Source organism: Bombus flavifrons, chromosome 16 (assembly GCF_040668555.2).
Source record: "Bombus flavifrons isolate JBK064 chromosome 16, iyBomFlav1_principal, whole genome shotgun sequence".
Taxonomy (NCBI): domain Eukaryota; kingdom Metazoa; phylum Arthropoda; class Insecta; order Hymenoptera; family Apidae; genus Bombus; species Bombus flavifrons.
Window position 1 is genome coordinate 7750933 of NC_138457.1, and position 27768 is coordinate 7778700.

At 33.7% G+C, this 27768-nt stretch overlaps 7 protein-coding genes across 19 annotated transcripts in view; 3 read left to right on the forward strand and 4 right to left on the reverse strand.

Annotated features, from left to right (window-relative positions):
* LOC138188284 (uncharacterized) overlaps window positions 1–4167 on the reverse strand; it is a 101550-nt gene extending 97383 nt beyond the window's left edge. For 3 of the 4 annotated variants that reach the window (XM_069129915.1, XM_069129918.1, XM_069129912.1), the window contains exons 1-2: window positions 4081–4167; window positions 3208–3498 (exon numbers count right to left, since the gene is read on the reverse strand). The gene's annotated coding sequence lies outside the window, so the exon portion shown is untranslated. Of the gene's footprint in view, window positions 1–2309; window positions 2330–3207; window positions 3499–4080 lie in introns of those variants that run through there. The other variant, XM_069129914.1, reaches the window with a different exon arrangement.
* LOC138188290 (mpv17-like protein 2) overlaps window positions 1–27768 on the forward strand; it is an 86949-nt gene that overhangs the window by 51650 nt on the left and 7531 nt on the right. The gene's annotated exons all lie outside the window — the stretch shown is intronic.
* On the reverse strand, window positions 4669–18370 carry Ack-like (activated Cdc42 kinase-like). Of its 8 annotated transcripts, none has more exons than XM_069130123.1 (8): window positions 17944–18365; window positions 16821–16913; window positions 15161–16747; window positions 14840–15070; window positions 14642–14763; window positions 14077–14307; window positions 9368–9969; window positions 4669–9265 (listed from the first exon to the last, which is right to left on the reverse strand). In XM_069130123.1, the coding sequence occupies exons 1-8, from the start codon at window positions 17957–17959 to the stop codon at window positions 8296–8298; spliced, it is 3852 nt and encodes a 1283-aa protein (XP_068986224.1). In that variant the 5' UTR covers window positions 17960–18365; the 3' UTR covers window positions 4669–8295. The 8 variants fall into 8 exon arrangements, with proteins under 8 accessions (XP_068986224.1, XP_068986223.1, XP_068986220.1 ...); XM_069130122.1 differs by having other exon boundaries at window positions 14627–14763; XM_069130119.1 differs by lacking the exon at window positions 4669–9265 and having other exon boundaries at window positions 9886–13330; window positions 14627–14763; window positions 17956–18049; window positions 18116–18369.
* Window positions 18832–21363, forward strand: ND-42 (NADH dehydrogenase (ubiquinone) subunit ND-42). Its single transcript, XM_069130130.1, has 4 exons — window positions 18832–18962; window positions 19205–19849; window positions 19925–20317; window positions 20398–21363. The coding sequence occupies exons 1-4, from the start codon at window positions 18894–18896 to the stop codon at window positions 20542–20544; spliced, it is 1254 nt and encodes a 417-aa protein (XP_068986231.1). The 5' UTR covers window positions 18832–18893; the 3' UTR covers window positions 20545–21363.
* On the reverse strand, window positions 20723–23724 carry Ykt6 (YKT6 v-SNARE homolog). 3 transcript variants are annotated; one of them, XM_069130135.1, is made up of 4 exons: window positions 23536–23724; window positions 22245–22441; window positions 21906–22177; window positions 20723–21824 (listed from the first exon to the last, which is right to left on the reverse strand). In XM_069130135.1, the coding sequence occupies exons 2-4, from the start codon at window positions 22432–22434 to the stop codon at window positions 21684–21686; spliced, it is 603 nt and encodes a 200-aa protein (XP_068986236.1). In that variant the 5' UTR covers window positions 22435–22441; window positions 23536–23724; the 3' UTR covers window positions 20723–21683. The 3 variants fall into 3 exon arrangements, with proteins under 3 accessions (XP_068986236.1, XP_068986234.1, XP_068986237.1); XM_069130133.1 differs by lacking the exon at window positions 23536–23724 and adding an exon at window positions 23143–23461; XM_069130136.1 differs by lacking the exon at window positions 23536–23724 and adding an exon at window positions 23230–23460.
* Ing5 (inhibitor of growth protein 5) lies at window positions 24093–25952 on the forward strand. Its single transcript, XM_069130132.1, has 4 exons — window positions 24093–24286; window positions 24500–24952; window positions 25023–25201; window positions 25273–25952. The coding sequence occupies exons 1-4, from the start codon at window positions 24238–24240 to the stop codon at window positions 25372–25374; spliced, it is 783 nt and encodes a 260-aa protein (XP_068986233.1). The 5' UTR covers window positions 24093–24237; the 3' UTR covers window positions 25375–25952.
* Window positions 25658–27693, reverse strand: beta3GalTII (beta-1,3-galactosyltransferase 6). Its single transcript, XM_069130131.1, has 2 exons — window positions 26719–27693; window positions 25658–26640 (listed from the first exon to the last, which is right to left on the reverse strand). The coding sequence occupies exons 1-2, from the start codon at window positions 27444–27446 to the stop codon at window positions 26355–26357; spliced, it is 1014 nt and encodes a 337-aa protein (XP_068986232.1). The 5' UTR covers window positions 27447–27693; the 3' UTR covers window positions 25658–26354.

A 27768-nucleotide genomic window follows, 5' to 3' on the forward strand; every position in this document is an offset into this window, starting at 1 on the left:
TCCCTATTGAAAAGACATGAAAGTTAAAAGAAGCTCAAGAAGAAGAAACCAAGCAAAACCATAAATCATTCATGTTTCCATCAGGTGAATTTTCCAGACACTGAAATTACTAAGAAAGAGTAAAACCTTGGATTTTTAATGTACGATTAATAATAATCCAATTTTTAATCTTTAACCTTTCTTTACCAAGAAATCCTAAGCTATTTTCCTTTTTAAAAATAGCCATCCTAACGTAGGAAGAATATCCCAACTTTTTCTTGTAGAGTATCAAATTTAAGAAAACTCAAGAAATCCAAACATATCAGAACCACGAATCGTTCTCAATTTTAGGTGATGAATTCTTCAGATACTCATGGGTCTCCATCAGAGTAAAAGAGTCAGCAGTGCAGGACTAACATTGGTAACACATCCGTACGAAGGGTTTATGAAAGACATTTCCACGTGATAGTCTCAGTGGCATTACGAAATTCGCCCATGGCAGAGATAAGAGTCGCGGGAACCTCTGCCTTGAGGCTCGCCATAGGAGTCACGCTAATATTTCTACGTCGCGGAGCGCATCCTCATAGCCGATGAATAAACAGATAAACACCGTGAGCTAGTCACGAAAGCGAATTGCGTTTCATTAGCATGAAAGTGAGACGCGGATGCGCTGGCATACTATGATAATCATCAAGATCGAACAATTATGCAAATATCTGCGGAAAAACATTGAATAGCTGCGTTGACAGATCAAGCGTACATTCTGCCATAATCGCCAGACATATTCCTTATACGATCTTCTTATACGTATGTACTACGTGCAAACATAATATATGAGGAAGTTATGAATCGTCTCATGTCCTTGGTTTCCTAGAAGAGTGACATAATTCAAAAGTAGTCAGTTATAAATTTACTAAATAATAACATTAGTGTATGGACAGGTTACAAATTGGAAGTTGTAAATTAGAAGTTATAAACTTGCCTTTTAGAGTTTTCAAATTTTTAGTCAAATAGAATAATTAAATGACTTAACATTGTAAAACCGTAAAAGATAAATGTTTATGGCTTCCAATTTATAACTTACAATTTATAAAGCAAATAGAATAATTGAATAGTTTACAATTTGCACAATTCACTTCTAGAATTTCATATACTTTATTACCAAAATTATTATTGTTGTTTAAAGTCATGATCGAAGAACTCAAAATACCATTTATCTTATAGAAGAATATAAAATTAGATTATGATTCGAGCATCATACTAAAACACTTTTCTCATAGAGTATTGTCTCAGTGTTAATTAGGACGACGAACGAGTCCCGTTAGGAAAATTTACTACTATTTTCGAGGCTGTACAATACATTCGGCGACCAAGAGCCACGAACCGGTCTCGCCTTCGCTTTGAGACTGAATAAGAAAAACGTAACATACACTGTTAGTTGCTATTAAATCCATGCCAGCTGAAAATCTACATTGACTTACGAAAGTATTTGAATTATTAATATATTATGCGTATTATACAAAACTTTCTGAAATTCCATTAACATTATAATGAAATCCGACTATCATGAGTATATTGGTAAAATTTGAAACCTATATGAATCTACTTTAAAATTGTTAATTTATGTAGGAATATATAAGCAAATAAAATATTGTGAAAAAACAATAGTCTGCTTATGAGCCAGAGTTAATGTAAAGCTTTCATAACTAAAATACAATAATTACATACTTATTAATTATGCAACACAATTTTTCAAATGCTTCGGTATAATAATAATAAAGCATCAAAATAATTCATATAATACACACAATACATACATATAAATTTTCTACAATTATTTAAATTCTTTCATGATTCACTGTAGATTCCTCATCACGTGATATGTATTACCATCCTACCTAGCTCCTCATCAACATGGAAACTCATCAAACTACAATAGAACAACAGAAAGCGTTGTTCGTTAATCACCAATACGAATATACATGAGTAATTCTCCAAATAAATACAATATTTTACCAAACACAAAATTTATGTATACGTATGCACGTGCCAATTATAAATTCACAAAAAAAGAAATAGAAAAGAAATTCCTCAATAAATTCAAAATTAATTGCATCGAATATTCCATTGTGTTACGAGGATTTCATGAACTTTTACAAAGAAACTCGCGAGCGTTTCGCAACCGATTACATGATACATAAGGAGAAACACACGTGGAAATGGAAGTTTGAAAATACTTAGAAAGCGTGGCTTGAACGATACGCATTCTCCGTCCAAACACAATGCTCCGTTGGACATACGTTGTAATATAGAGCTGACATTCCTATTACCTTGCGCCGCATGCAACGTGCTACATTCTCCGACTGCGGCAACGATAAACTGCATCTCCTTTCAGACGTTCCTTCCGCACACGTTCCGCGCTACAGCAATAATGAAAATCCACTTCTTGACCTGGTTTTGAATTACCGATGTACTCGGATAATATCTTAGCTGTATGAGAAAACGAATCTCCGAATTAACTTTAGCTACCATTTCGATATTCATATATGGTTAGTTCTATTTTCTAAGTTCAAGTACACTCGACTCCATTCTCATGAATCTTCACACTCGATTTTCAATCAAACAAGTCTCAAACGAGAAGATTTATTGCGTCGTTTACTGCATCTGTTATTAAATCCTTTGTTTTTTATCCATTCCTATTTATTTCATTCTTTATCGTCCTCTTCTGCCATGTTTTGTAACCCTTATTTCACAAAGAAATAAATTCCACATAAAAAATCCTAATAGCTTCTTAAATCGCATAAACCAATGGTTCCTAAGTGTGGCCTAAGAAATTTTTACGCATGCAGATTATTATTTTATTATTCGAATAAAAAATATTTGACAGCAGCATGTGTATTTATTTATATGTAGTAAATACCTTCTCTCCAAGTTTCAACACTTGATAAGTGTTTTAAATATATGTACATATCTGAGACAAATTTTGAATTAGATCTTGCTGTTTACGATTTAAAAAAGTTATTGTCCGTGATAAATAAAGGTTAAGAACCGTTGGTATAAACAACGTTTAGGAAAAATTCCACTAATAAATGTTAACAGAAAACAACGTGTCATTGCATCAATTATTATATAGCATTTCTATTCAAGAAAATTCTAAATTTTTCAAGAATTACTCGCATGTAATATTACTTTTATGTAAATAAGACAATGATCATTTTTATGGCTTACCCCAAAGAGGTACACCGATGTTGGTTTCGATAGATAACCTTCCAACGAAATGTTTCTTCACGTTACCAGCATCATTTTCCCAAGTGCTTGTGGTTTCTTTTTTATTATTCACTGCACATCACCACAAGATTCACAACAAAAATGTCACTTTATATCGTCAAAACATTTCGTCTCATTAATTAATGGCCGTACCGCGTTATAAGCCGGCGATAAATCGAACTGTCTCGAACACCATCAGTTGATCAACTGGTCATCTCGACTTTACGATAACAATCAATATCGAATTCCTAACTGTCAATCATAATTAATGTTTTAAAAAATTATAAAAATCTTGAAATGAAAATATTATCGCGTATATACAGAATGAAATATTATTGATGTGTATATTTCTTTAGAAATGTTTCGTAATAAATCATTGTCGAGCAGTTTCACTAAAAAGGAAAAGTATATAAATGGTTTGTACGATATAATGCGATTCTGACGGCACTGATCAATTTCGATTTCGAGATATAGAAAATAAAATCGACATATTTTGGAAATAATTTAGGAGATATCTAATATTGAAATACTTTAATGTTTATACCGTAATAATGCATATTATATTGTAGTATTTAATGTTGTACTATTTTTCTATTTTAATATTTAATATTTCAATATTTTAATAATTTAATACTTAATATTTAAATAATACTTAAAATTAAATAATGATTTTAAATGAAAACTAAACAAATTATATTTACGAATATTTATCGATTCCGAAATTTCAATAAAAACTAAAATGTCTAACTAATCTAATTGAGATAAAATTCAAATTGCTTCGAAATAATGAAAGTTTAAAAAATGTTAGGGTTAGGATCTTCTAGGATTAGTTACCGGATTACGAAGCGGTTTGAGGAAAAGTCCCGCGACGATGTTTATCCGGTCGACGATTAAAGCGCACTGAGAATATACAGACTGTCGCGGACAGTGCAGACTAGCTCGAGTGCTTGACCGCTTACTTGGTACTTTGGAAAAAAATTTGAACACGTATTAGTAATGTACAATGCCGGCTGTATGTGCATTTTACCTTTTCATTTAAATGAAACAATCGCATTGCATGCATTTAGATAAATGCATAAAAATGAAAGAAGTAAAGTTCGATAATTGCAATTTTGTACCGATAAATCGATTACTTTTGAACACCTACTGCGGTAGTCAAAGCATTAATTAAAAATTAAAATACTTTCGATTAAAAAATTTCTGAACATCCTATATCATATCGAATTAAAATACATTTTTGAATATTCCACATATATCAAAAAAATTCGCACACATTTTTATGACATTTTTTCGCACGGAAAAATTTTTGAGAATGTTGCGTACGAGATATCTCGATAGTTATGATCGTAGTTATGTAATTATATATTTTCTAAAAGCTTTCAGAAAAATGGAAAGGTAATAAATAAGATAATAAATGGGGCCTTTTCATTTATGAATGTGTATATATTATCGCAAATACAGTCGATATAAAACATCCTCGTGTTTCCGCGCGATAATAATCCATACAGAGACGTACAAACGTATGTTACCTTATCGTAGTAAGATCGTGTATAAAAAAACGGATTATTAGGATCAACTTACTGCTATTGCCGCAAGAGGCGTCGATTCTCCCCTCGTGAGATTTGGCGGACTTTACTTTTTGATTACTATCCCCGAGGTCGTCGGATTCATCCGCACAAAGGAAACGTGCTCGTTAGCGCGTAGAGATCTTATCGGCTGCAAACGATCTTACGTAAAACGTTCGTGCACCTAATTCGAGAAGATCCTACAAAAGCTCTGCTGTCGGGGATCCTTAATACGTTGACTGCTACGTGAATTTCCTATATTCTGTCCTGAGAATAATAGTAAATTGCAACATACTACACCATAACATTGAATTTTTGCAAAATATTATATTGCATTTGTGCAGTCTTCTTCTGACAATGTTATTTGAATCATTCAGAATGTTGAAAATGTGTCGATCCATAAAATTTATTTTATCTTAGTCGCTCTAAAGAATTTAGTAACGTGTGTTATTGATGATCCCCGTGTCAGTCAACGCATTAAAGTACCACGCGAGTCACTCACACTGAGAATCGAGTAAGTACGCTGGCTCAGATAAAACTGATACAGATGCATTACCTTTTATTAATTGATTGATTCTATTGGTTTGGCAACTAAATGATTGCGGATTTTGTCATTAGGTGGTAATGACAAAATCCGCAATCATTTAGTTGCCAACCCAATAGTTATCCCCATATTGTGGTTCCTGCGCAAAAATAATTGATTTTTTTATACTGAACTTTATCTGTTTCTAGGTCTTCGCCTCCATCACGTGAAGCTCAAGAAACGAAGGGACCTTCCTTCCTCTTGTTTCTTGGTTACCTTATTCAAGATAGTCAGAGGAATTTCTGTCTTGACTACTATTTATTTTTATTTAAGGAGTTTAATTAAATAATATAAATGGAAGATCACTTGATTAATCAACTTCCAATACTACACAGGTCAACTAACTTATTTAAGGTAATACACTATTGTAGGTTTTAATAGTTTATACTGATCTGTAGATTAAGAATTTTCTGATCATCTTGAACAGTGTAGCTTTATTTTCTAATAGCTTTGCAATCTTAATGCCCTGATACTTTGATTTTCTCAGTCCTCTAGCACATAATTCATGTCTTGAAGCCAACACACGATGGATATAATACGGATTCAGCATAAAAAAATACACGATACGTGTATTTTTATTCAGGAACCGAAAACCTTATTGTTCAATATTAATACAAAAAGAGGCTAAGTAACATTACTTAGGCGATTTCCGTAAGCTCCTATTTGGCTTCGTTGAGGGATACCAAAGCACGGTCGGCAAGGATTTCCAATCGCTCGTAACCAATTCTAACATCGTTCCTTCATTTTTTTTTTTTTTCTTTTTGTTTAACATTCTTCTCGTAATAAAACATTACAGACGCGTGTGGTACTAGTCAGCTACGCGAAATTACAATGAGCAAATTTGTTCCTCGAACTCGTTTCAATTATAGCAAGATTGACTAAAGGAAGTGTCTGTAGAAAAGGCTCTCGTACAAAAAAGATGGAAAAATATCTGTCAATCAAACAGTATGCAATTTTGCTCTAATTCAAACGAGTTCTATTCCGGATATGTTGTTCGACTTATCAAATTGCTGAACATTTTCAAACATACCCTGTATCTCGAAGATCGTGCAATCCAAAGTTTAGCTAGAGACCACTATAGAAATTGGAACTACGATCTGTACGATCTTGGAGATACTACACAAGAGAAAAACGAAATTTGTTTTACCTGAGACACTTAGTGAGTCCAAAACAGTAATAGAAAAATCTCCGCCGTTGAGATTGTTAATCAAACGTGTCATGAATTTTATTCGTTTTTTGTGCACGCTTATTAACAATTTCCTCTTTTATGCCCCCCTTCCCCCAGTCGAATCGAATTACATATCTCTTATAACTTAACAAGGTTAACACGAAAGCTTTGCTTAGCAAAATATAAAAATCAATCTTACTGAACACAAAGATTCCATACATAATATTTGGTGCTTATCGTACCCTACTACCGGGTCAAAATATAAAAATTCCCCCCTCCCCTGTACGAGCTACAAAATGTTCTGCAAAGAAAATTCTCGATCCAGGATTTTGGACATTGAATCATAACAAAAATATCATAACAAGCAGTTCTCTCTCATGTTTCTTTCACTCTCATTCTCTCTCCCATTTGTGCTGATTTTCAGCGTTAATTACGCACACACGATGTGTTTTAATATCTACCACTTATCAGATACAAACTCGCGCTTAATACAGAATAAAATAGTTTGCTAATCACCATCATAAAAATGTGGATGTCTCTTTTCATTCGGGGTGACTCGGTTACAGAAACTCGATGTACGATGAATACGATCGAACACTAATCTACGGTGCGCATGATACCCAAATAATAATACCGTGCAAATATTATCTTTGGAATCGAATATCGTTTCTAGCAGTAAAACATCTTTTCCCCCTTTTTATACCTTCTTATGTTTTGAAGATTGAAAAGTAATGAAAAAAATTAAAGAATTGTTTTATTTGTAGGTTAGGTCTCGTAAGATGACATTTAATGATATCAAATGATAGATCTGTATAAAATATAGGATTCTTTATGCGTAATCTTTTTAAATAACAGAAAAGATATAACTAACGAAAGATTTTTATAGAAAGAATTAGAAGAAATTTATAGAATTTTTGATCGGCGCAACACGCGGTATAAGGATTAATTTACTGCTTAGTCATAGATTTCGTAATACTTTCTCTTAATATTTGCCTAACTGAAGATGCAAAATTGCATATGCACGCATATATGTATTCAGTTATGCTTCTATTACGTACGATTTGTCCGATCACAAAAACCTGATCAGAGCGATACATTTATTGTGCAAATTATCACATTACGTTCATATTAGACGAAGAAGAGGAAGAAACGCTATTTATCTCTCTCTCGCTAACGAATTAAATAAAAAAAGCTATTACTCCGTACAAGTTGACCCACCAGAAAGAAAATACTTAATTTGGAAGATACCATAATGTCCAAAGCAAATATAATTATTTCGCGTAGAATTTTAATAAGTATTCAAATGGACAGTTCTCTAGATTTAATATCCTAACCTATAACAACTCACCCTGTATGATATTAAGTTACCAGAAAAAATAATTACAATTTGCTTTATTTTGAACATTCTTTCTACTACGCATGAAGCTATATACTAGCTGACTTCATTTCTGGTGGGCAATTGTATGCCATTCCTCTGCAAAAGCCCTATCAAAATGCCTATCTTGTCCTTGGCAACACACAACGATATATTCGAACACTATAATCTCACTCTAACTAACTCTAAAATAATAAATAAACGTCGCATGAATTCGCGCGGGTATAAAACGGAAAAACATTTTAACTTTGAAAATGCTACCCTAATCTAACCCCATCAAGCGTGTTCCACAAAAACGCTTACATGTCAGATTATCATTAATCTCAAATAAACCTTCCAATTATCAGAAAAATATCGACTAAACCGCAGCAGTGTCATCGGTGCTTCTCAATAACGCGGCTGCCTTCACGACATCACCACCACATTGATTTAACATAACCTTGCAATCCTCCAGCCCAACAAAGTTGTTCTCCTTTTTCAGCAACCCCTGAAGACGTTCCAGCTTAATTGCTGCTAGCACGTCCCAATCAGTAACGTTTAACGCGGCTATGCATGATTCTGGAGTGGACTGTTCATGCAGCACCTTCATCATGATCCTAACCTCGTCAGACTGTTCTCCATTCCGAGGTCCACGGGTTCTCCTCGCGTTTGGGCCGTCACAGGCGAACTCCAATAGATCTTCGCATGAAACATGATCGGACTGTCGCGACAGATCACTCGTGTGTCCTGGCAGCTTCTCGTTAGATAACCTATTGTAAGTGCCTGTTAGACCCGCAGAATGAAAGCTATCATTCGAATCAGTAATAGAAGGTTCTTTTGACATCTCTGATTGTAGTTTGCCCATATTACACCGTGATTGTGAATTATTCTCTGAATATTCACCATAATCGAACTGCATCATATAATTTGAGGGCCTCTGAACTAATGGCGTTCTTTTGGATGTTTGGAGTTTGTTAGAGGTGAGGAGGTCACCTTTTCCAGAGACCATTGAATCTTCGGATTTGTTTAAATCTGATGGAGTGGAATTTCTACTTGCTTCACCTGCCTCGTTTTCTTGAACGTACTTCGAAGTAGAACTTCTGACTGAAGTTTTTGATTCGATGCTAACCTTTCTCTGGAGTCGTTCAGTGGAAGAGTCAGTCGATTGTATGTCACTGTTTTCCTGCATGTTCTGTCGATAGTCTGGGGTATCACAATCGATCAAGTTATCGGAGAACTCGAGCAGATCCTCAGAGATGACACTGAAACGGTGTAATCTATTTTCATCTGCTGGCAACGAATCCAATGCAGCTAATTCGGAGTCTATACGTTGTTCGAATTCTTCTGGACTGAAAGTAGAGATCTAAGTAGTACTGGAATCTTAAATGCTTTTATGTATTTAAATAGCCTTAATATAATTTTATCTAAAATACAGGAAATGGGATCCTAACCTATTAGTTGAATTCTCTGACGAATAGCCCTCTTGTAATGAGCTGCTGGCTATGGAAGAACTCGTACTCTGCAAACTTCCATCCACCTGGTCCTCGATGGGCGGCGTGGTGACTGCCATCTTGGCCAAAGTTCTGGTTACACCACCACCTGGTATAATTAGAGGATGTTTCCTCTGATGCCTAGGTAAACTAGATTTTGGTTGCAGCGTCTTGGACCTGTCTCTAGGTGGTAACGGTATAGGATTCTCGTCCACGTTACTCTGATTTTGGTTGTTCTCTATTTCCTGGGCTGAGTGATGTCTTTCTAAATGGCGCGATTGAGGTAGGGGCGGCGGCGCGTGTGGTGGTGGCGGTGCCCTGATTTTTGGCAGTGTTTTGGAACCGCTGTGATAGGCGTCGAAGTGGAAATGGTCGGTAGCCAAGTCATCCTGATGGGACACCGGATAGCCTAGCGTGGCGTGCTTGTTCCCACGAATCCTAGGCCTAACAACGGGCAATCCAGAGCGCAACATGCGCAGAGGGTTCGTGTCCGGAGAGGTCTCTATACTGGGCGTCTCCACAAGGCTGTTGTACACTTCCTTGGCCTCGTCCGACAATGTAGCCTAAACAAGTCGTGGGAAGGGATAGATTCGGGAAAGAAGAACAAAAATTAAAGAACGAAAATAACAAATAAAGGGAAAGAGACTGACAGAGAAAGAGACAAATACAGAAAGAGAGTGACTATGAGTTGAAACGTGAAAAAATGTCCTCGTAGAGCGTGTACATGAATCTGCATCCTCTCTAAATGAAAGGAACTCGCAAGCATGTGGGAACAACGAGGAACACACACTTGGTGTCTTACGGTGCAAATCAATATGCCAAAGAAAGGACTAAAATAAAATACATTTGATATAGGCCGACTGGAGATGCTACTCTAAACGGAACAGATGCAGTATGTTTCCTTGTGTATGTGGGCAGAATATCGGAGTTGAAGACTTGCTTGTGTGATTCCATGATTAACATATTTCCATTCCAGTTTCCCTCCAAGTACAAATAGTATAAACGTGTAAATGCATCCAAACGTATTATCGACTAGATATTATTATTCAGTTAATTACTATGTAACATGCAAGCATGCTAAGCGTATGTGACACGAACTGCCTCAGGACAGTCCTTCGTTTAAGTACACTGTATATTGTCCAGAGTTGGGTACTGCTTTCCAATCAACGTGATCCACGTGATCTCTAAGATCCTAGAATGTTATTTCATTCAATATTTTCGCCATTTATTATCACCGAACAATGTTCATTCCATTGATGGCTATAACAAACATCCTGAATAAAAAAACAGCAACCATTTCATTAATGTACCACTTACAAAGGATTATATCTTCATTATTTGGGATCGTATGTATATAGAGAACTCCTTATGAAAGCTATTTTATATTAGAAAAAACACTCACATGGGGGATTTCTTTGAGACTGAAATCCTTTAAAGTTTTTTTAATATCAGCAATTGCTACTGTAGTGTGATCATCTCAAAAGCTGTAGTTAACTCAAAAGCAGTGTTGACAATCTAACAGTATTATTTTGAGTAAACTGACAAGAGGATTCACCCTGTACATCAGTCAGTTAATCAGATAACATGAACATTCAATGAAGGTTAATCTAAAAGGAAACAAAGATAGTTCTGCCCAACTCTGGTGCCATCCCATACATTTCTGCCAAGAACATGCACTTGGCATATCAATGATGACATATTACGGATATCAGGTTCCAAGATCAAGTGGAAAGCATTATAGATCAGGATCTTAGATGTTTATGGGGCAGGGGATGGCGGAAAGGTCAATAGGTCGTTCGTGAACTCCGGATACTCTGAGCTAGTATCAGAATCCAGATCAGAGTTGCTGGTGAATGTCAGACTAGAACTGGGAGCACTTTCTGGCCAAGAAAGCAGGTTATTTCTTGAAGAGAAAGGTGGTGATAGTGAATTCAAAAAGCTCGTCGATGGAGGCGGTGATTTTCCGCAAAGTTCTATCGACGAGAATCCCCTGGCAGTCTCCGGATGTAAAAAATGGCTTTTATTCTTGAAATTCAATCGCAGGTTATGTGGAAGCTTCTTATGGCGGCGCTTATAGCGCAAACGGCTCCGTATATCTGTTTCTGAGTGAGAAATAGAATCTGAATCCTCGCTAGAATCATTGGTAGGATGAAAGGATCTCCTTATATTTTTAATAGGTGGCTTCCTGTTCTCAGACAGTGAAGACGTTCTGTGCCTATATATGTTAGTAACTGTAGACATCTTTTCCAAAAGTGTATCAGTCTTGGGTAATTCCTTTCTCGTATTGTCATTCTGATAGAGTTTCGGTGGCTCCAGAATATGCTGATGCAAATTGGGACTAGATGGAGGAGGATTTGTTTTCTGCGAAGTCAGATTCAGTTTCATGCTGATCTGTGATTGACACTGAAGAGGAATATTCAAATCCAAGTGTTTAGGCTTTTGTATAGGAATATTTAAGCTTCTCAGAGGCGTCTGAGTTTGGCCAGATATGTCAAAATTCCTTACACTGGTGACTAACGATTTTGATGTAGTAGTTTCTATATTTCTTGAATTTTGCGCAATGTTCTTGCCTAATTGAATCATGTTTTGAGTCAGTTTACCTAGACCCAGGTTCAATCCCTGACCTTTCTTCGAATCTAGATAATTTTTCACGCTCTCCAAACCTGACACTTCTTTCTGATACTTCTCTGCCAAAAGTTTACTGCTCAGTTCCACTTGATTATTCGCCTCCGCGTCTGATTTCCTTCTAAGTCGTTGGAAATTGACACGCAGGCTCTCTGAGCTGCTGTAAACGGGGGATTCTTTTTTCTCAGACTCTGCAATAAACAATGGATTGTTGGATATTACAAAAGGAAAAGCATCGTGACCATTTTGATTCTGTTCTATCTTGCGGAAACTTTGGATATTAATTCTCATAGCTTCCGCATTTGCTCTCGGACTTTCTGATCCACCTCCCACTTTCAAATTAGTCTTTATACTATCTGTAGATCCATAAATGGTACTTTTGCCCTCTTGACTCGGGTTTCTAGGTACGAATGGCACTTTTCCACCTCTTGACTTTGATATGTCAATCTTCTTAGGAAATTCGGGTATGTTCATCTTGGAAGAATCACTGAAAGAACTAGAAATCTTTGGCCTTGTACCCAAATCCATGATAGCCATCTTATCCCTAGGTGAATCGAACTTAATAGGCTTGCTACGTCCAAAATCGATGAAATTCGAGGATTTCTCCTTCATCAAGTCGAAGCTGGTACTTTCTTCGCATTGTGCTTCAAAACTTGTCACGTTATCTTTCAATGGCTGATCGCAATTAGAAAATTTGCCTGCCACTTGCTGATTATGTTTATTCACAGCCATGGGACCTTGTTCCTGAATGTTCGAATAGCACACTGATTTGTTTGGCTGTTCCAAATTATTTATCTTATCATATTTATCCTCTCCAAAATATAATACTTTCTCACTAGGACATGTGAGAGCACTGTCGTCGTCGAAATACTTTGGCTGTTCGAAATAACGATCCACGTAGCTAGTGGACACTCTTTTTTGCTCTCGAGGAAAATCGAAGTTCGAATTTTCTATGCTAAGAGAAGGTATCTTTCTACTTTGTTGGAGAGCGTTTAATTTCTCATTCATGTCCGTCACGCTATCGCAATTGAAGTTGCCTTTCTTGTTACCATTCTCCAGAAATTCCGTCGACTTCACCAAATTCTGTTTCGTAGCTGCATTGTCAAGAATATGTGCGTCAAATTCTATATCCATATAGGAAGTCCACGCAGTTGGTTTAGTTAAGAGTTCCCTAGATTTTGCGAAGCAAAATTCAGCGGATGCTTTGTCCCATAATGGTAATTTCAAGGTCGATGGTGCACCAAGTGATTCTATGCTAGATACAGTGGATGAAAGTGACTGCAAACTTGAACACAACCACTTTATGTAGACATTGATAGTTCCCAAACAATCATGCGATTCGTTTGGGAAAATAATAAATAACAAGCGGTGACGAAATATGATCATGCGGGAATGCCACGATTAAGCAGTATTGTACCAAAGCAAGTATTGTACCAAGAATTCAAGTTTCCGATGATTGCATGTAGTTGATAGAAAAAGTAAATAAATATTTAAATATGGCGATGCAATGACAATAGAACGAAAAAATAAGAAATAACCAGTAATAAATAATTGAAAAATTCAAAAACAAACAAAAAATAAACAGACAGGAAAGGATTAGAGGAAAGTCGAGATTAGTCTTTCTTGTAAATTAACAAGCATTTTATCAACTTAATGTACATACAATCAAGTAACTCAGGTCAGAATATGAAGAACAGATACGATTACGATATACCTACTCTTTCGTGTGGCATCAGGAATTAACTCTGTTCCATAACAGTTTCAACAAAAATGGATCGAAAATATGTCACAAAGAACCCTCTCGTCGAATAAAGAAGTTTTGTACTTTAAAATGTATGAATTATCATTTATGTTCGTGTTGGAATGAATAATTGATGTCTGTAAGATTGATTTGTTCTTGTATGGCTGCTTGTTAGTTTCAGTAAAAAATAAAATTGAATTAGTATCTTTTTCTCCAAGTGCAATATTAGAATCGTGTTCTGATTATGTTAATCGTGTACCTTTTAGAAGTTATCGGTGATCAAACGAAAATATGTTTAATATACCTGTATGTCAGGTATACTGGCAGCTTCTTCTGAAAAGTGTCGTCTGTCTGGTTTGGGACTGTGTTGATGTGGCAACTTAAAAGAGAACTTTCTGCGTCTTGAAGGACTGGCAGGTGTTCGGGGAGACTCCGGTGGATGTTCAAGGTCTGTCATGGAACGTGCTGTCAATTCCTGTGCCATAGCAATGGCTGAGTAGAGAGTTTTCTGATCGGCAGCTGAGATAGGCTTCACCTAAATATATAAGAAGTAGACGTTTACCACCTCTGGTAAATGGATAATATACAAATTTCTGCTTTTCTTCCCATTTCACGTTAATTTTTATCATACAAAAATTTACTGCATGTGTCTTTTTATTTTTTTCTTTTGTATTTGTTAACTCTGTTTTTGAATGCTACAAATTTTGGGTCCTATGCTTCGACATGCACATAATACATATAACATATAAAAAGATACTAACGATACACAGCAGCAAATAATGGATAAAAAATAAACGATCAACTAATAATACATAAAAGCATAATGATAAATAAGAGACAAAATGTTACTGTACATTTATTGGACTCACGGTGGCCTGTTTCTTCTTATTACTCTGTTTCGCCTGTATTTCCCTCAGTTCGTTTCGAACGTTGCTCGATTCATGTTCGGTTGATAAGGGATGAACTGGAGGTGGTGGAGGAGGAGAAGATCCTAAAAATGAAATTAGTTGATTTACTAAAAAATGCTCTGTGTTATATTCTTTGATATACAAACTTACTGAATTTACCTAGTGATCTAAACATTTGGTCCATTTCGGCCAACAAACTTGGGCCGAAATCAAAATTCAATGTTTTATCGAATCTCAAAGGGCTGTCTTGATTTTCTTCATCACTGATCTCGTGATACTCATGATCCGCTCCAAGAGTATCGTTATTGCCAGCCACATTTAACGGAACAGACTGTTTACTTGAATTAGCAGCATGACATATTTCGGAATTTACGTCTGACCACAAACTTTCTAATAAAGGGAATACGTTCGATAATATTAAAAATTCCATTAATGAACTTAAATATTAATAAAGGAATATTGTAAAAGAAATTTACATACCATGTTTATTTGAAACATCCTGTTGTGCATTTCTATAATCCCTCAATAATTCTCTGTTCGTCTCCGCGCTTCTCGTATCCTGGTTCAAAGTTTGACTAGAATTATCCGTTACATCTTCTTGTGGTTTGTATGGTGTCACTACTTGTCGTGGTAAGTGTGGATATTTGCCACCAAGGAAGCCAATATCACCAAAATAAGCTCCATCCAGTCCGACATGGCCAGTATGTTTCAAATCACCTTGCGGAGAGGAAATCATGTCCGTTCGGATCTTTCGTCTCTGAGAAGAAAAGGCGTTCTTTCCATCACCACGTGTGAATTCACCTGGCTTGTTACTTGGTAAATTAGATCCAAGATATGCTATTGTGTGAGCAGGATTGAAAAAGCCAGTTTTTCCGTTATTCAAAACACCTTTCCACATGGTGTTACTACTTCCTTTGTCAAGAACAGTAATGACATCTCCTTGCCTGTAAACAAGTTGACTGGTTTCTGTACTATCTTGAACAGCTTGAACCTGTTCCGGTTTCAAGTCAGGCAAAAGATTAATCAGCTCAGAGAACTTTGGTCGTTTAGATGGCTCATGTTGCCAACACTGTTGCATGAGTGAAAAATACTCCTTTGGGCAACACTCTGGTTGTTCTAATCTTTGAAAATTAGGATCATCTATCGCTTCTAAAATTTGATGACCCGTCAACGCCGCCCATGGTTGAAAACCATAGCTGAACATCTCCCACAAAGTCACTCCATAGGCCCATACATCACTCGCTGAAGTGAACTTTAAATACGATATACATTCTGGAGCACACCATGCTATTGGCAATTTCAAATTTACATTGAAATTCGTTTGATAATAGTCTTTCCCAACTCCTAAAGCTCGAGACAAACCGAAATCAGATATTTTGACCTTGTTCTTAGAGAACACTAGAATATTTCTGGCAGCAAGGTCCCTGTGTATGAGTCTTTTAGCTTCTAAATATTGCATTCCATCTGCGATTTGCACAGCAAAGTCGCATAGCGAAAGAACAGGGAAGCTGGTACGTAAACTAGGTTCTTTTAGACATTCTAGTAACGATCTTAAAGGTGCTAACTCCGTGACGAGCATCAAGGAATTTGTATCCAAAACTACGCCATACAATCTTACGATATGCTCGTGATCTATCGCATACATTATGACTGCTTCTTTCAAGAATTCAATCGGATTGTTTTGCATTCTTTCCCGTGACAAACACTTAATCGCTACTTGTATTCTTTCTCCGTCGTTCGTCCAAACGCCTTGTTGAACAACTCCAAACTCGCCAGTCCCTAGTTCTTTGTTCACAATGATTGCATCCGCTGGTATCATGTACTTATTAGGAACACGAATCGGTGGTTTATCTTGCCTTTCTTCTGGTAACATAGTTAAAGCACCTGTGGTTGGTTCTTCCCGTTTTGGTAACAACATCTTTTTGAATTTGGATAGATAGTTTTGTGGAAAGTGTTTCTGAAAATACTTTTTTAAACGACGCATTTCTGGTTTGCTCATTCCAATGGCATTCAAGTCCTCCTCCGTTACATATTTCAATTGAGCAGTTGTCTGTACCTTTAAGTCCCCTGTATAAATATATAACAAATTACTACTTCGGATTCTTTGATGTGCTTAATAACTCCAACTAGAAATACAGACCTCGGATCCCAGGATAATATTGCTGGAGCTCTGCTTCCATAAGGAATTCATACAAACCAGGTCCAGTGTTGCGGGACATTCCTCCTTGTGTGTCTTTAAACAAATAAAACGAATACATGTAAATATGAAATAGTTTTTAATAATTAATCATTTTTATGAAAATTATTTGTTCATGAATATTCATCAAGTTTCAACTTTTGAATTAACCCGCCATAAAGAAAAACGACACCAATCCCCGCTACTATCGAACTCTATTAATACTAGTCCAAAGGTCGGAGCAAGTTTTCACCGATAAATTAATCCACTAATAAATGTATCTCACTGAAATCACTCGGGAAACACTCAAAACAAAGAAATGTCTCCTACAGTAGAAATAAAAATTTTACTTACACGACCACCGAACATTACCAAATCTGAACTATCATTTTCGAGCGTGATTATTGCACGAGTGTACGATCGTTCACCGGTAATATCACAGTAATATTAAACAAATGAAATTTTTTTCAAGTACTGAAAGAACACGGGGCGCAACTCAAAGCTTTTATGCAGAAGGAAAGCACGAAACGCACAGAATGGGGGAAAATAGAAAATAATAGAGGCGAATCAGAGTGGGGAGAGAGTACGAAATTACAGGCACGCGACGACAATCCCGGTGTGTACCGTGTGCATCGTGTAATATAATTTTACGGGTGCACTGGTTGAGAATATCAAGAATCATCGCGCGTTCCTCCACCACGCCAGATTCGAAAAATGTGTCTATCATCTTGTTATTTCTCATACACAGTTGCTATAAAAAGTATTGGCACACCATTGTATTCATTATAGTATTTACATACCAATTAATTAGGTCCAAGTTTAATAAATAATATGTATTTTCACATGACTACAAAAATTTGGTACTTTAAAAATGAAATGTGGAACTTGATAATAAAAACGCTTCATTGGGAAATAAGAGTATGTGCCAATTTTTGTAGCTACTATATGTATACCACGATCGAACCGAAGCCCCATAAAAGAACAAGAAACGAAATCAAGAATCGCTGCATTTCTGTCGAAGACACGCCCTGTGTGTGTTGCTGCAAATAGATTATTATTTATATAAGTGTGTCTTTTCAGCTCGTACCGTGGCACTCACCCATTCTACGATAACGCAGCACGGTACACTCGGAGCTCCTCTCCTTGTCATGAGACGCAAGCGTCTGCCACACTTCGTTCGACCGATCGCCGATCTAAAATCAGGAAACTTATCTCTTTCTTCGTCGTTTTCACTCTCCCCTCCGCCATGCAAATCACACCTCTATTTTCACGTCGAGTTCACATCTTTTATCCCCAAGAGATGTGTCGCTTCTCTTCCACGAAGCAATTTTATCACTAGATTTCGATTCTTTAAAAGAAGAGGATCAATTTAAATGGTTATCACTCCGAGGGCAAGGATGTTTAGGAAGTTATTGCCGGCTTAATTAATTAGTGATTAAAAGGTTCGACGCTTCAGTTTCTTCGCAAACCATTCTATTTGTTTGCGAGGTCGCGTAGCTGCGATATTAGCGCCACTTGTCAAGCACTCCAACAACTTAATCAAGGAGGTAAATTCAAAGTTTTTCTATCTCCTTTACGTTTTCTTTTTTGTTTTTCGACTTGTACTTTTTTTCTGAATGCCTTAAGATGTTATTTTAATATTATTTTTAGTTAATTTGTCGAAATAATAATTCTATAAAGCCATTAACTTATAACACTTGACGTGCGTTTAATCTAGAACATTTCATTTGGAATCATATTTAATTATTTCATGATTTCAATTGTCTCAATTATTAAAGTATAACACATAATTTTTACCTGCTCTTTAGCATAATTCCATAGTTTTCGTCACATTTTTCAATTAAAAAGCTATAACTTTACAATAATAATAATAGTATGTACAAATTGAGTACCACTGAGCAAAGTTAAAGAACTACTTTCTGATAATACTTTACTATCATAGGGAGTAAGAAATTAATAATGTGAGATTATGCTTTGTTACATTATATGTCATTAATTGTATTAAAATTTGACTGAGATAATATTTATTTCAGTACAATGATATCGATATTCTGTACTACCTTCATTAAAGGCAATTCCATCGGATATTTAACTCGATTATGTAAGGTTAGTACTTTCTGAATTATTATAATAAAGACATTAACATATAATAAAAATTATATGCACAGTGTCATTAAATATGTTTGATATTTAATAATTAAAGTATATTGTGAAAGTATAGTTGTATATTGTCAAAATCGTTTATCTATTTGTATGTATAATGTATAGCTAAATAGTTTTATAAAATGTTCTTTTTTATCCTGAATACTTTCCATTACCAAACTTATTCATATAATTACTTTTTATAGGCATCAAAGAATTTTAATTATATGACACAAGTGGCATTTATGAAAACATTGCCAACTAAACCCCAGATAACTAAACCAGCTCCATTTCCTTATTGGAAAAAACAATGCAGTGAAATAAATATGACTTTTGATCCAACAACTCTCAGATATGATGAAAATACCAAATTAATAGTCGTAGATGGCCCTCCTGCAGTAGGAAAAAGTAAACTTTGCGAACAAATAGCAAAAGAATTTGGTTTATTATATATGCCACCACCAGTATTTGATGAAATGTATATAAATTATTATGGATTTGACGTACGCAGTCTAAATCCAAAACTGAAAGATGAGTGGCGTATGCGTGACCTAACAGATTTCCTAAGAGATCCTAATCACGAGGGAACAGCCCGTATCCAATTTGCAATATTTGTAATGAGAATAGAACAATACATGAACGCGCTGGTTCATATTTTGGCAACTGGACAGGGAGTGGTTCTTAATCGTTCCATCTTTACAGAAGCTGGTTATATGCATGCTATGTATAATTCTGGGTATCTTAGCAAAAAAGCTGTGAATGAATTTGATATGATGAGGACAAACACATTCCATCTTTTGATGAGACCGCATTTAGTCATATATTTGGATGCAACCCCAGAAACTGTTCTAGTAAGTTTTGTCTCATTTCCAACAAAATTATGTCAGTTAAGATTAATATTACTCTATTGATTGAATATATTACAGGAAAGAATTAAAAAACGAGGTAACATAGATGAAATAAATTCAAAGGTCTTTACAAAAAAATTTTTGTCAGATCTGAGCGTCGCGACTAAAGAAAAATGCTTGTCTTGGCTATCTTCTCACACAGAGATATTAATCTATGATTGGAACAAAGAGTGGAATAACGTAGATGTAATTAACGACATAGAAAACTTAAATTTAGAAGAAGAAATTAAACAAGAAAAATTTAATGATTGGGTATTTGTTGATACTAATGAATTAACCGACTCATTACGAATGTATCATACTAAGTATACTATGTATGCTCGCTTGGAGAAAACGCCAGTAACGGAAATTGCTCCAGAACTGTACATTACACGTGATGGAATAGATACTATAAACAAGCTACTTAGTGAAGTAAGTATAAGTATGTAACTTTAGTTACATTAAATTATTAAATCGTATATACATTATAAAAATTTGTTGTAATGTTTCAGATCGAATCCGAAAAGTATGCATATAACTGTAATAAAAAACTTGGTAAGGTCCCATGGATTTTGAAGGATAAAAACTTCATATTCAGTATTTCTCGTCGCACACCCCGCGACTTTATAAATTGCGATCTATTTAAATTACCTTGTTAATAGCTATGTTAAAACTGATTTGTAATGATTTGGATCAAAATAAATTGTTCTCATAGTAGAAAGTTATTGCTATAATCTAGTAAAATTAAACATAATTCTACAGTCTCGTTTCACAATCTCTAAATAATAAAATGAAATAATTCAAATCATTTCGATTCTGCCACAAAAAAGAAAAACGTGTTAAAAATATAAATATATTTTCAAAATTACATAGATATATAGATATATATATAATTGTTTACACTTGTACACGCATTACATTAAATACACTTTAGCTACATATACCTGCGTATTATATTCATTTATAAGTACATATAACATGTATATATATATATTTAATTATAGAGAAACAAATTAGAATTTTAATTATCTGTAAAGTTGGTACAACTCATATATGGAAATTATCGAGTAATGTATGAAATAGTACTTCACTTTTTATCGCTTCGTCAAGTCGTTTCATATTCGCAATATTACAACTTATTGTTTCATTTTACAGTAGTACAAAACGATTTAATTTTACAAGTCATTAACAAGAACATATAAGGCAATAAGGGATAAAAAGGAAAAAAACTAAGTTTTAATAGCAAAAATATTTTTCATTTACTATTATGCTACGTTACGTTATAAATAAACACCAAGGTAACTGTTTACAAAGCTTCATTTTGTAATAACCCATCTCGGCACTTAAATAAATTTAAAAGTTGTACTTACATCATGTACTTATCTTTAGTAGAGAAATATTCACTTTATTTTTATAATCGTTTTTATATATTTTGTCAACATATAAATAAAAGTCGGAATGTATTCCTATACACAAAACTATAGTACGATTCTTCTAAGACCAAGTTGGTTTTTACAAAAAGAAAAAGAAAAAAATAATTAAGAATGAATAAAAAGTATTAAAATCAATTGAGTGAATCCGGCAGTAGCTTGATACACCATTTAAGTGCATTAATACACCTTATATACAAACAGTCTGTACACAAAATATCGAATTTTGCCACATGATAACATCTACATGTAAAATTTACAAATTATCCATTTTAATGAAATCTGTATGTAATACTAATTTCTTTACACTCTGTATTGATATTATAAAATTACAATGAAACATAGCATGATTTTCACAACAAAGAGTTTTAAGGAGCTAAACTACAACACGAATTAGTTTTACGCGCAGTTTTGTAAAACGCTTTCGACTGAGTGCTAAGACCTTGTGACTTGGAAACCAATTCATCCAAATTCTCACCTCTTTGAAGAACAGCCTCTAATGTATTGTGCTACAAAGACGCATAAAATAGATATCATTAATATAATCCAGAAGATATTTCTTTGCTGTTATTTTCAAGATTTATACTTACTAAAATAATTTTTGTCTCGTCTAAGTCGTTTTGCATTTTAGTAAGAGCATCTGCTTCATTTGGGTTTTGATATTTTGCTAAATATATGTTAACCTGTGCAAAGTCAGTCATAGCTTCACTCAACGTATCCCACATAGATTGTGGATATTTTGCTACAAAATCGTCCATAACTTTTGTAATTAGTGTATGTGCTACTCTTCTAGGATATTCATGGTCCGATATAAGTACTGCAGCAAGATTATCTGCTCGTACAAACACGTGACACATGTAATCTGCAAAGCATTACAATTTAACAATTGGAAATTACTAAGAATCTCCATAAGCTTTTGCAAGTGTTACCTCCTTCCTTCACGCTCTGTCTAGAGCAACTCTGAGTACGTTCCACAATAGTCTTACTTATAAATGTCATAAACTCTTTGATGCTTCCTCTTTGAAAAAACGAAAATGACTCTACATCATAAGCAGCTTTTAACATTGTCGCTGATGTAGGATTTTTATACAAAACAGACAGCGCATATAGTTTTACCATCTTTTGGCTGCAAAATGAATGATTTATTCTTTTAATTGGATATAATATATTTGATATATTTTTGGTAAATGGGCAAAAGAGTATAAATTGGAATTATTGGTTTTGCAGAAAAGCACTTATAATAGATGGGTTTCTTTATTGTTTCCCTTATAGGGTTACAAGGATTTCCATTTACTATATATTACATATTACCATATTTATCCCTTATATATTGCAGAACCATATATATATATTAGCAATTTATATATTATATAATATTATACAATATTATGCGACAAAAAGCTCCATATAATATAATAATATAATAAACAATACAAAAGCACTTTAGTACAATAAATTATATAAAATAAGATATATGCATATACATGTGAACAAGTACTTATAACATCTAAAGTACATTGTAAAATCAGATGTTTAATTTTGAATATGAATGTGATGACATATATCTTGTCCCACTGATCTTATAAAATGTACATCATACTCAATTTAGAAATATTCTTTTTTTTTTTTGTTTTAAATAATAAGATATAATTTTAATCAAATTTTTAAGTTTAACCTATATTTATTCAATCAAGCACTATCTATAGCGATTAAGATGCTTTATAAAAATAATTCGAATTAAAAAGTAAGTTGAGCAAGAGAAACTTTTGCATAAGTAAAAAATAGCCGTTAGTGTATTTCTCCCATTTTCAACAAAATTTGGCTTACATTATTTTACTCGCCCACCAGAGATATATAATTATATTTAGCATAAAAAAATATTGCTTACTGAAATTTATCAAATACACCACTAACTTAACATGTTGACTGCCACGATGGTCATCGATGATTGATATTACTAAATTTTTTAGAATGATTAAAATAAAATAAATTTCATGACCTAATAAATTTTCAACAATATGAATGACTTAGATAAAAGAGATCCTCAGGAAAAAAATGGGCAAATACAATATAATATTTTTCAAAAATTCAATGTGTAACACACTCCGATCTTGAGTGCGACTTCCGTGGCAAAATGTATAAAAATCATATGACAGTCAACATGTTAAAGTGAACATATTTCATTGAACAACTCCAACCTTGAAACTTGTTAAAACTTACCGCGAATTATGTACGATCTACTTAAATTTCTTTTAACATACAAAAAGCATTAGATTTAGGTTAAATATTGAATTTTTGCTCATTCCTGATAAGAATTCTATGACCACTTCTAGTTTCATTTACGACTGCACCTACTTTGATGTTAAAGAAATACAAGCCGCCATGTTTTTCATCTGAACTACGATTCTCAATCGATTCTGCGTATCATCGTTTTTTTAGATTTAATTTTACGTATTTATTTTCTAATTCAATTCACGTAATAAATAATTACATACGATACATAATGATGTTTACATTATAATAATATACTGTTATTGTAATAATTTGAATTTCTAATTAACCTAACTATGTTAGTTTCAAGTTTTCTTTCTAATTTGTAAACAAATTATAGGGTAAAAAATTGCGTTATAATGTCATAATTATGTTATAACGTGTCATGTCATAATGTACATTTGCCCCCTGAATGTATTATTGTGGGATTATTAGACAGCAAATTGCGCTTTCCCGCCAGAAGAACAATGATGGTAGCAATATAGTTGGTAGTCATGACAGTAATACATGTTGCTTTGCACCGTCTACATTCATCGATCGTTCCTTCTCAGGAAGTTTCATAGATTCTTTTAATGATACCCGAAATTTGGTGCAAATAATAAATTATTTTAATATTTCTATAAATTACATTCTCCTTCATTTTTCAATTGTATGAAAATAAACATGACAACTGCATTATACCTGGAGCATTATTTGGACAGTAAGTGTTCAATCTTTTTTGATCTAAAACAAAAACAAAACTATATTTTTATAGAGTTATGTCACATAAAAATTAATTAAAATTTTATTAATGTCACTCACATATATATTATGATACCACAAATTCAATTCTATCGAATAAATACATTACTAATAATAGAGAAAATAATTTCTTGCTGCAATTCTTATTATTTATCAAATTTTATTTCATCAGGTTTGGAGCATTTACCTATTGAACTACAAAGAAACTTCACTTTGATGAGAGATCTCGATGCCAGAGCACAAGGATTAATGAAAGACATAGATAAATTAGCAGATGATTATTTGAAAAATATGAAAAAAGAATCTCCGGAAAAGAAGAAAGAACAGTTGACCCACATTCAAAATTTGTTCAATAAAGCAAAAGAATATGGCGATGACAAAGTTCAGTTGGCAATACAAACATATGAATTAGTAGACAAACATATTAGGAGACTAGATTCAGATTTGGCTAGATTTGAAGCTGAGATACAAGATAAAGCATTAAATAGTAGTAGGGCACAAGAAGAGAATAACGCTAGTAAAAAGGGTAGGAAAAAATTGAAGGAGAAGGAGAAACGAAAGAAAGGAGCTGTAGGCACAAATAGTGAAGATGAGTTAAAATCAGCTAGGAAAAAACAAAAGAAAGGTAAAATTAGTTGATATTGTGTTTCATCTATATTCATGAAAAGATTATAATTCATTGAACATAATTTCAGGAGGATCTGTTGCCTCTGCTTCGTCAGCTGGGGCTGTTGGAAGTGGTGCTCAAGTAGATTCTACTGCACTTGGCCATCCAGCAGATGTTTTAGACATGCCAGTAGATCCTAATGAACCAACTTATTGTCTGTGTCATCAAGTTTCTTATGGAGAAATGATTGGTTGTGATAATCCAGACGTAAGTGTATATTATCTCAAATATCTCTTTAAATATTTGTAATCTTTTAACAATATTCTCTTTTGGTATAGTGTCCTATAGAATGGTTCCACTTTGCATGCGTTGGATTAACTACAAAACCTAAAGGAAAATGGTATTGCCCAAAATGTACACAAGATAGGAAGAAGAAGTAAGTTCTAGGAAATGCATAAATATGTTCATCTATTTTAAAATGAAACAAAAGATTTATGCATCATTTCTAAAATTAGGATATAACATTATTTCATGGTTTAACATGAAACGAAGTTTTATTGTATAAAAGTAAACAAATAGGAAATTTGTAAAGAAAAAAGAAAAAGGATATAAAGAAAATACTAAAACCTCCATTGCATCTAATATTGCTAAAAAAGTTTCTTTTTTAATTTTATGTTTGATAATACTTATATTATCAGCAATATAAGATGTAATGAAAATGCGATAAATTAATAGCTTATCACAGAGAGAACATTTGAAAATCGGCCGTGACTTTATTGTTGTCTTTCCGTTTTTCATTTTAGATATATAAAGTAGTAATTTATTTTGAATTGGTCGTTTTCAAATATCTGTGATTTACTCAATTGAAATACCATTTTACTACATAAGTATTGTATTAAAGTAAAAAATTATATATATATATATATTGCTGTTTTTATATTTTATAAATGTAAATGATACTGTATAAAGAGAGAAAAAGGGAATAAGTTTCTTTTTGTTGAAATAAAATATACTCTATGATATTGAATTTGATATATATAAGCGAAAAAAATATATTTAATTTACAAAAACGGTTTTTTTAATTTCTATTTCTATTCAAGCGTATGTACAAAAAATAACCATAAATATGCTTAACTTATTCATTACAAAAGAAGAGTATTAATATGAAATGCATGTTTTTATATGATAATATTCGAATTTTTACTCATTTATCGTTATTCATTCCTTGATTAACTAACTATGAAAACTATGAAGCATCTAGTTATTTAGATTGAATTATTATAATCGTTTTTGATAAATAAATAAAAGATTCATGAGAGTAATTACTAACAAATTTAGTGGTTGAGTACAAATTTGCATAACAATTCAAAATGAAGAAATGACTAGAATATCAGATGTATGAAAAGAAGAGATTTGATTGCTATGGAATGCCTGATTGTAAATTGCAACATTGACTAGGTGGAACTGTCCAATTATATTGGTAGCTCATGTGATTTCTTATTTCTTTCATACATAATGCTCCAGATGCTTGATAATATTCATGCATATTTTTCATGTTTTCAATGGTCTGTTTATGCGTAACTATATACTGATTAGAACATCCACGCGATCTGTATTCAGTGTTAAAACGTATGTCGTGTTTTCTTTCAATATTTGCCAAAGGTGCTGTCCAAACACCAACAGACACATCTTCTGCTTTGTACAATCTAAAAATATACCCAATAGTAAGAAATATTAAATATAATACTTAATAACAATTCAATTTTATATTATCAAAATCATACTTAAAAATGTCTGCATTTACAGCAATAAATTTTACTAAATTATAAGATAAAATATATCCTCCTCCAAGCGCATAAGGAAGATAATAATCACATAATATCCAATCTGTCTCTTTCCATGGTCCACTTCTTTTGACATGTGCCTTTCCATTAAAAAATCCCCAATATAGTTCCTTTTTTGTTCCTTTGCTGTCCCACTTATCTAGCTCTTTTAAAATCTTATGTACCAGGGCAAATGTATCATCATCGCATTTCATCACAAAGTCAAATTCATAGTATTCATAGATTTCCTTGAATGCGTATAAAACTTTCTTCGTTAGAGTCCCATAAGAATCTGGTAGCCTTGATAATAATAGTAAATCATCAAATTTCTGCTGTTCAGAATGCAGAGTTTTTCTTTGCTCTGTCAATATATCTAAAGTTCCTATTACAAAGAAATGCTTGACCGTGGCTTGCTTCTGAGCCAGCCATGTTTTCCTGATTGTTGCCCTTCGTTCTAAGTTATCAGGACTAGACAGTATGAGTACCATGAGTCTGAATTTCGTCTTGTTCCTTACTTCTTGCTCGTTAAGGGAACACTTTGTGGAAGGCAAATAACGTATACATAAAAAGACAATCAACAGTATGATCAGCAACGTCGAGATATTGAATTTCACGTGCAATTTTTTCCTGATCATCATGAATAAATTCTTCGACGAAAGTTTTAGTGGTAGAAGCGTCACAGAATTCATTTGTAAATACGTTTATATTCACATTCCTAACCTCTCGAATACTACCTCCGTATATGTAAGTATGTGACTTGATAATTCGACATTTTTTCAAATGCTCAGTCTTTAAATCAGTACCATCTGTTACGTAAGCATTTCTTGTAAGAAATTCTTATTTTCTTTTATATTGACATTTAAATTTTCTAAGAAAAGTTCACGAACTCGACCGATGCAGAGAAATCTAACTTTATTGACATGGAGAATTAAAGAAACCTAACTTCATTGACAAGAAGGATCACAGAATTATTCCCAATACTACTGCTGTCAAAAATTTCAAATATAAAAA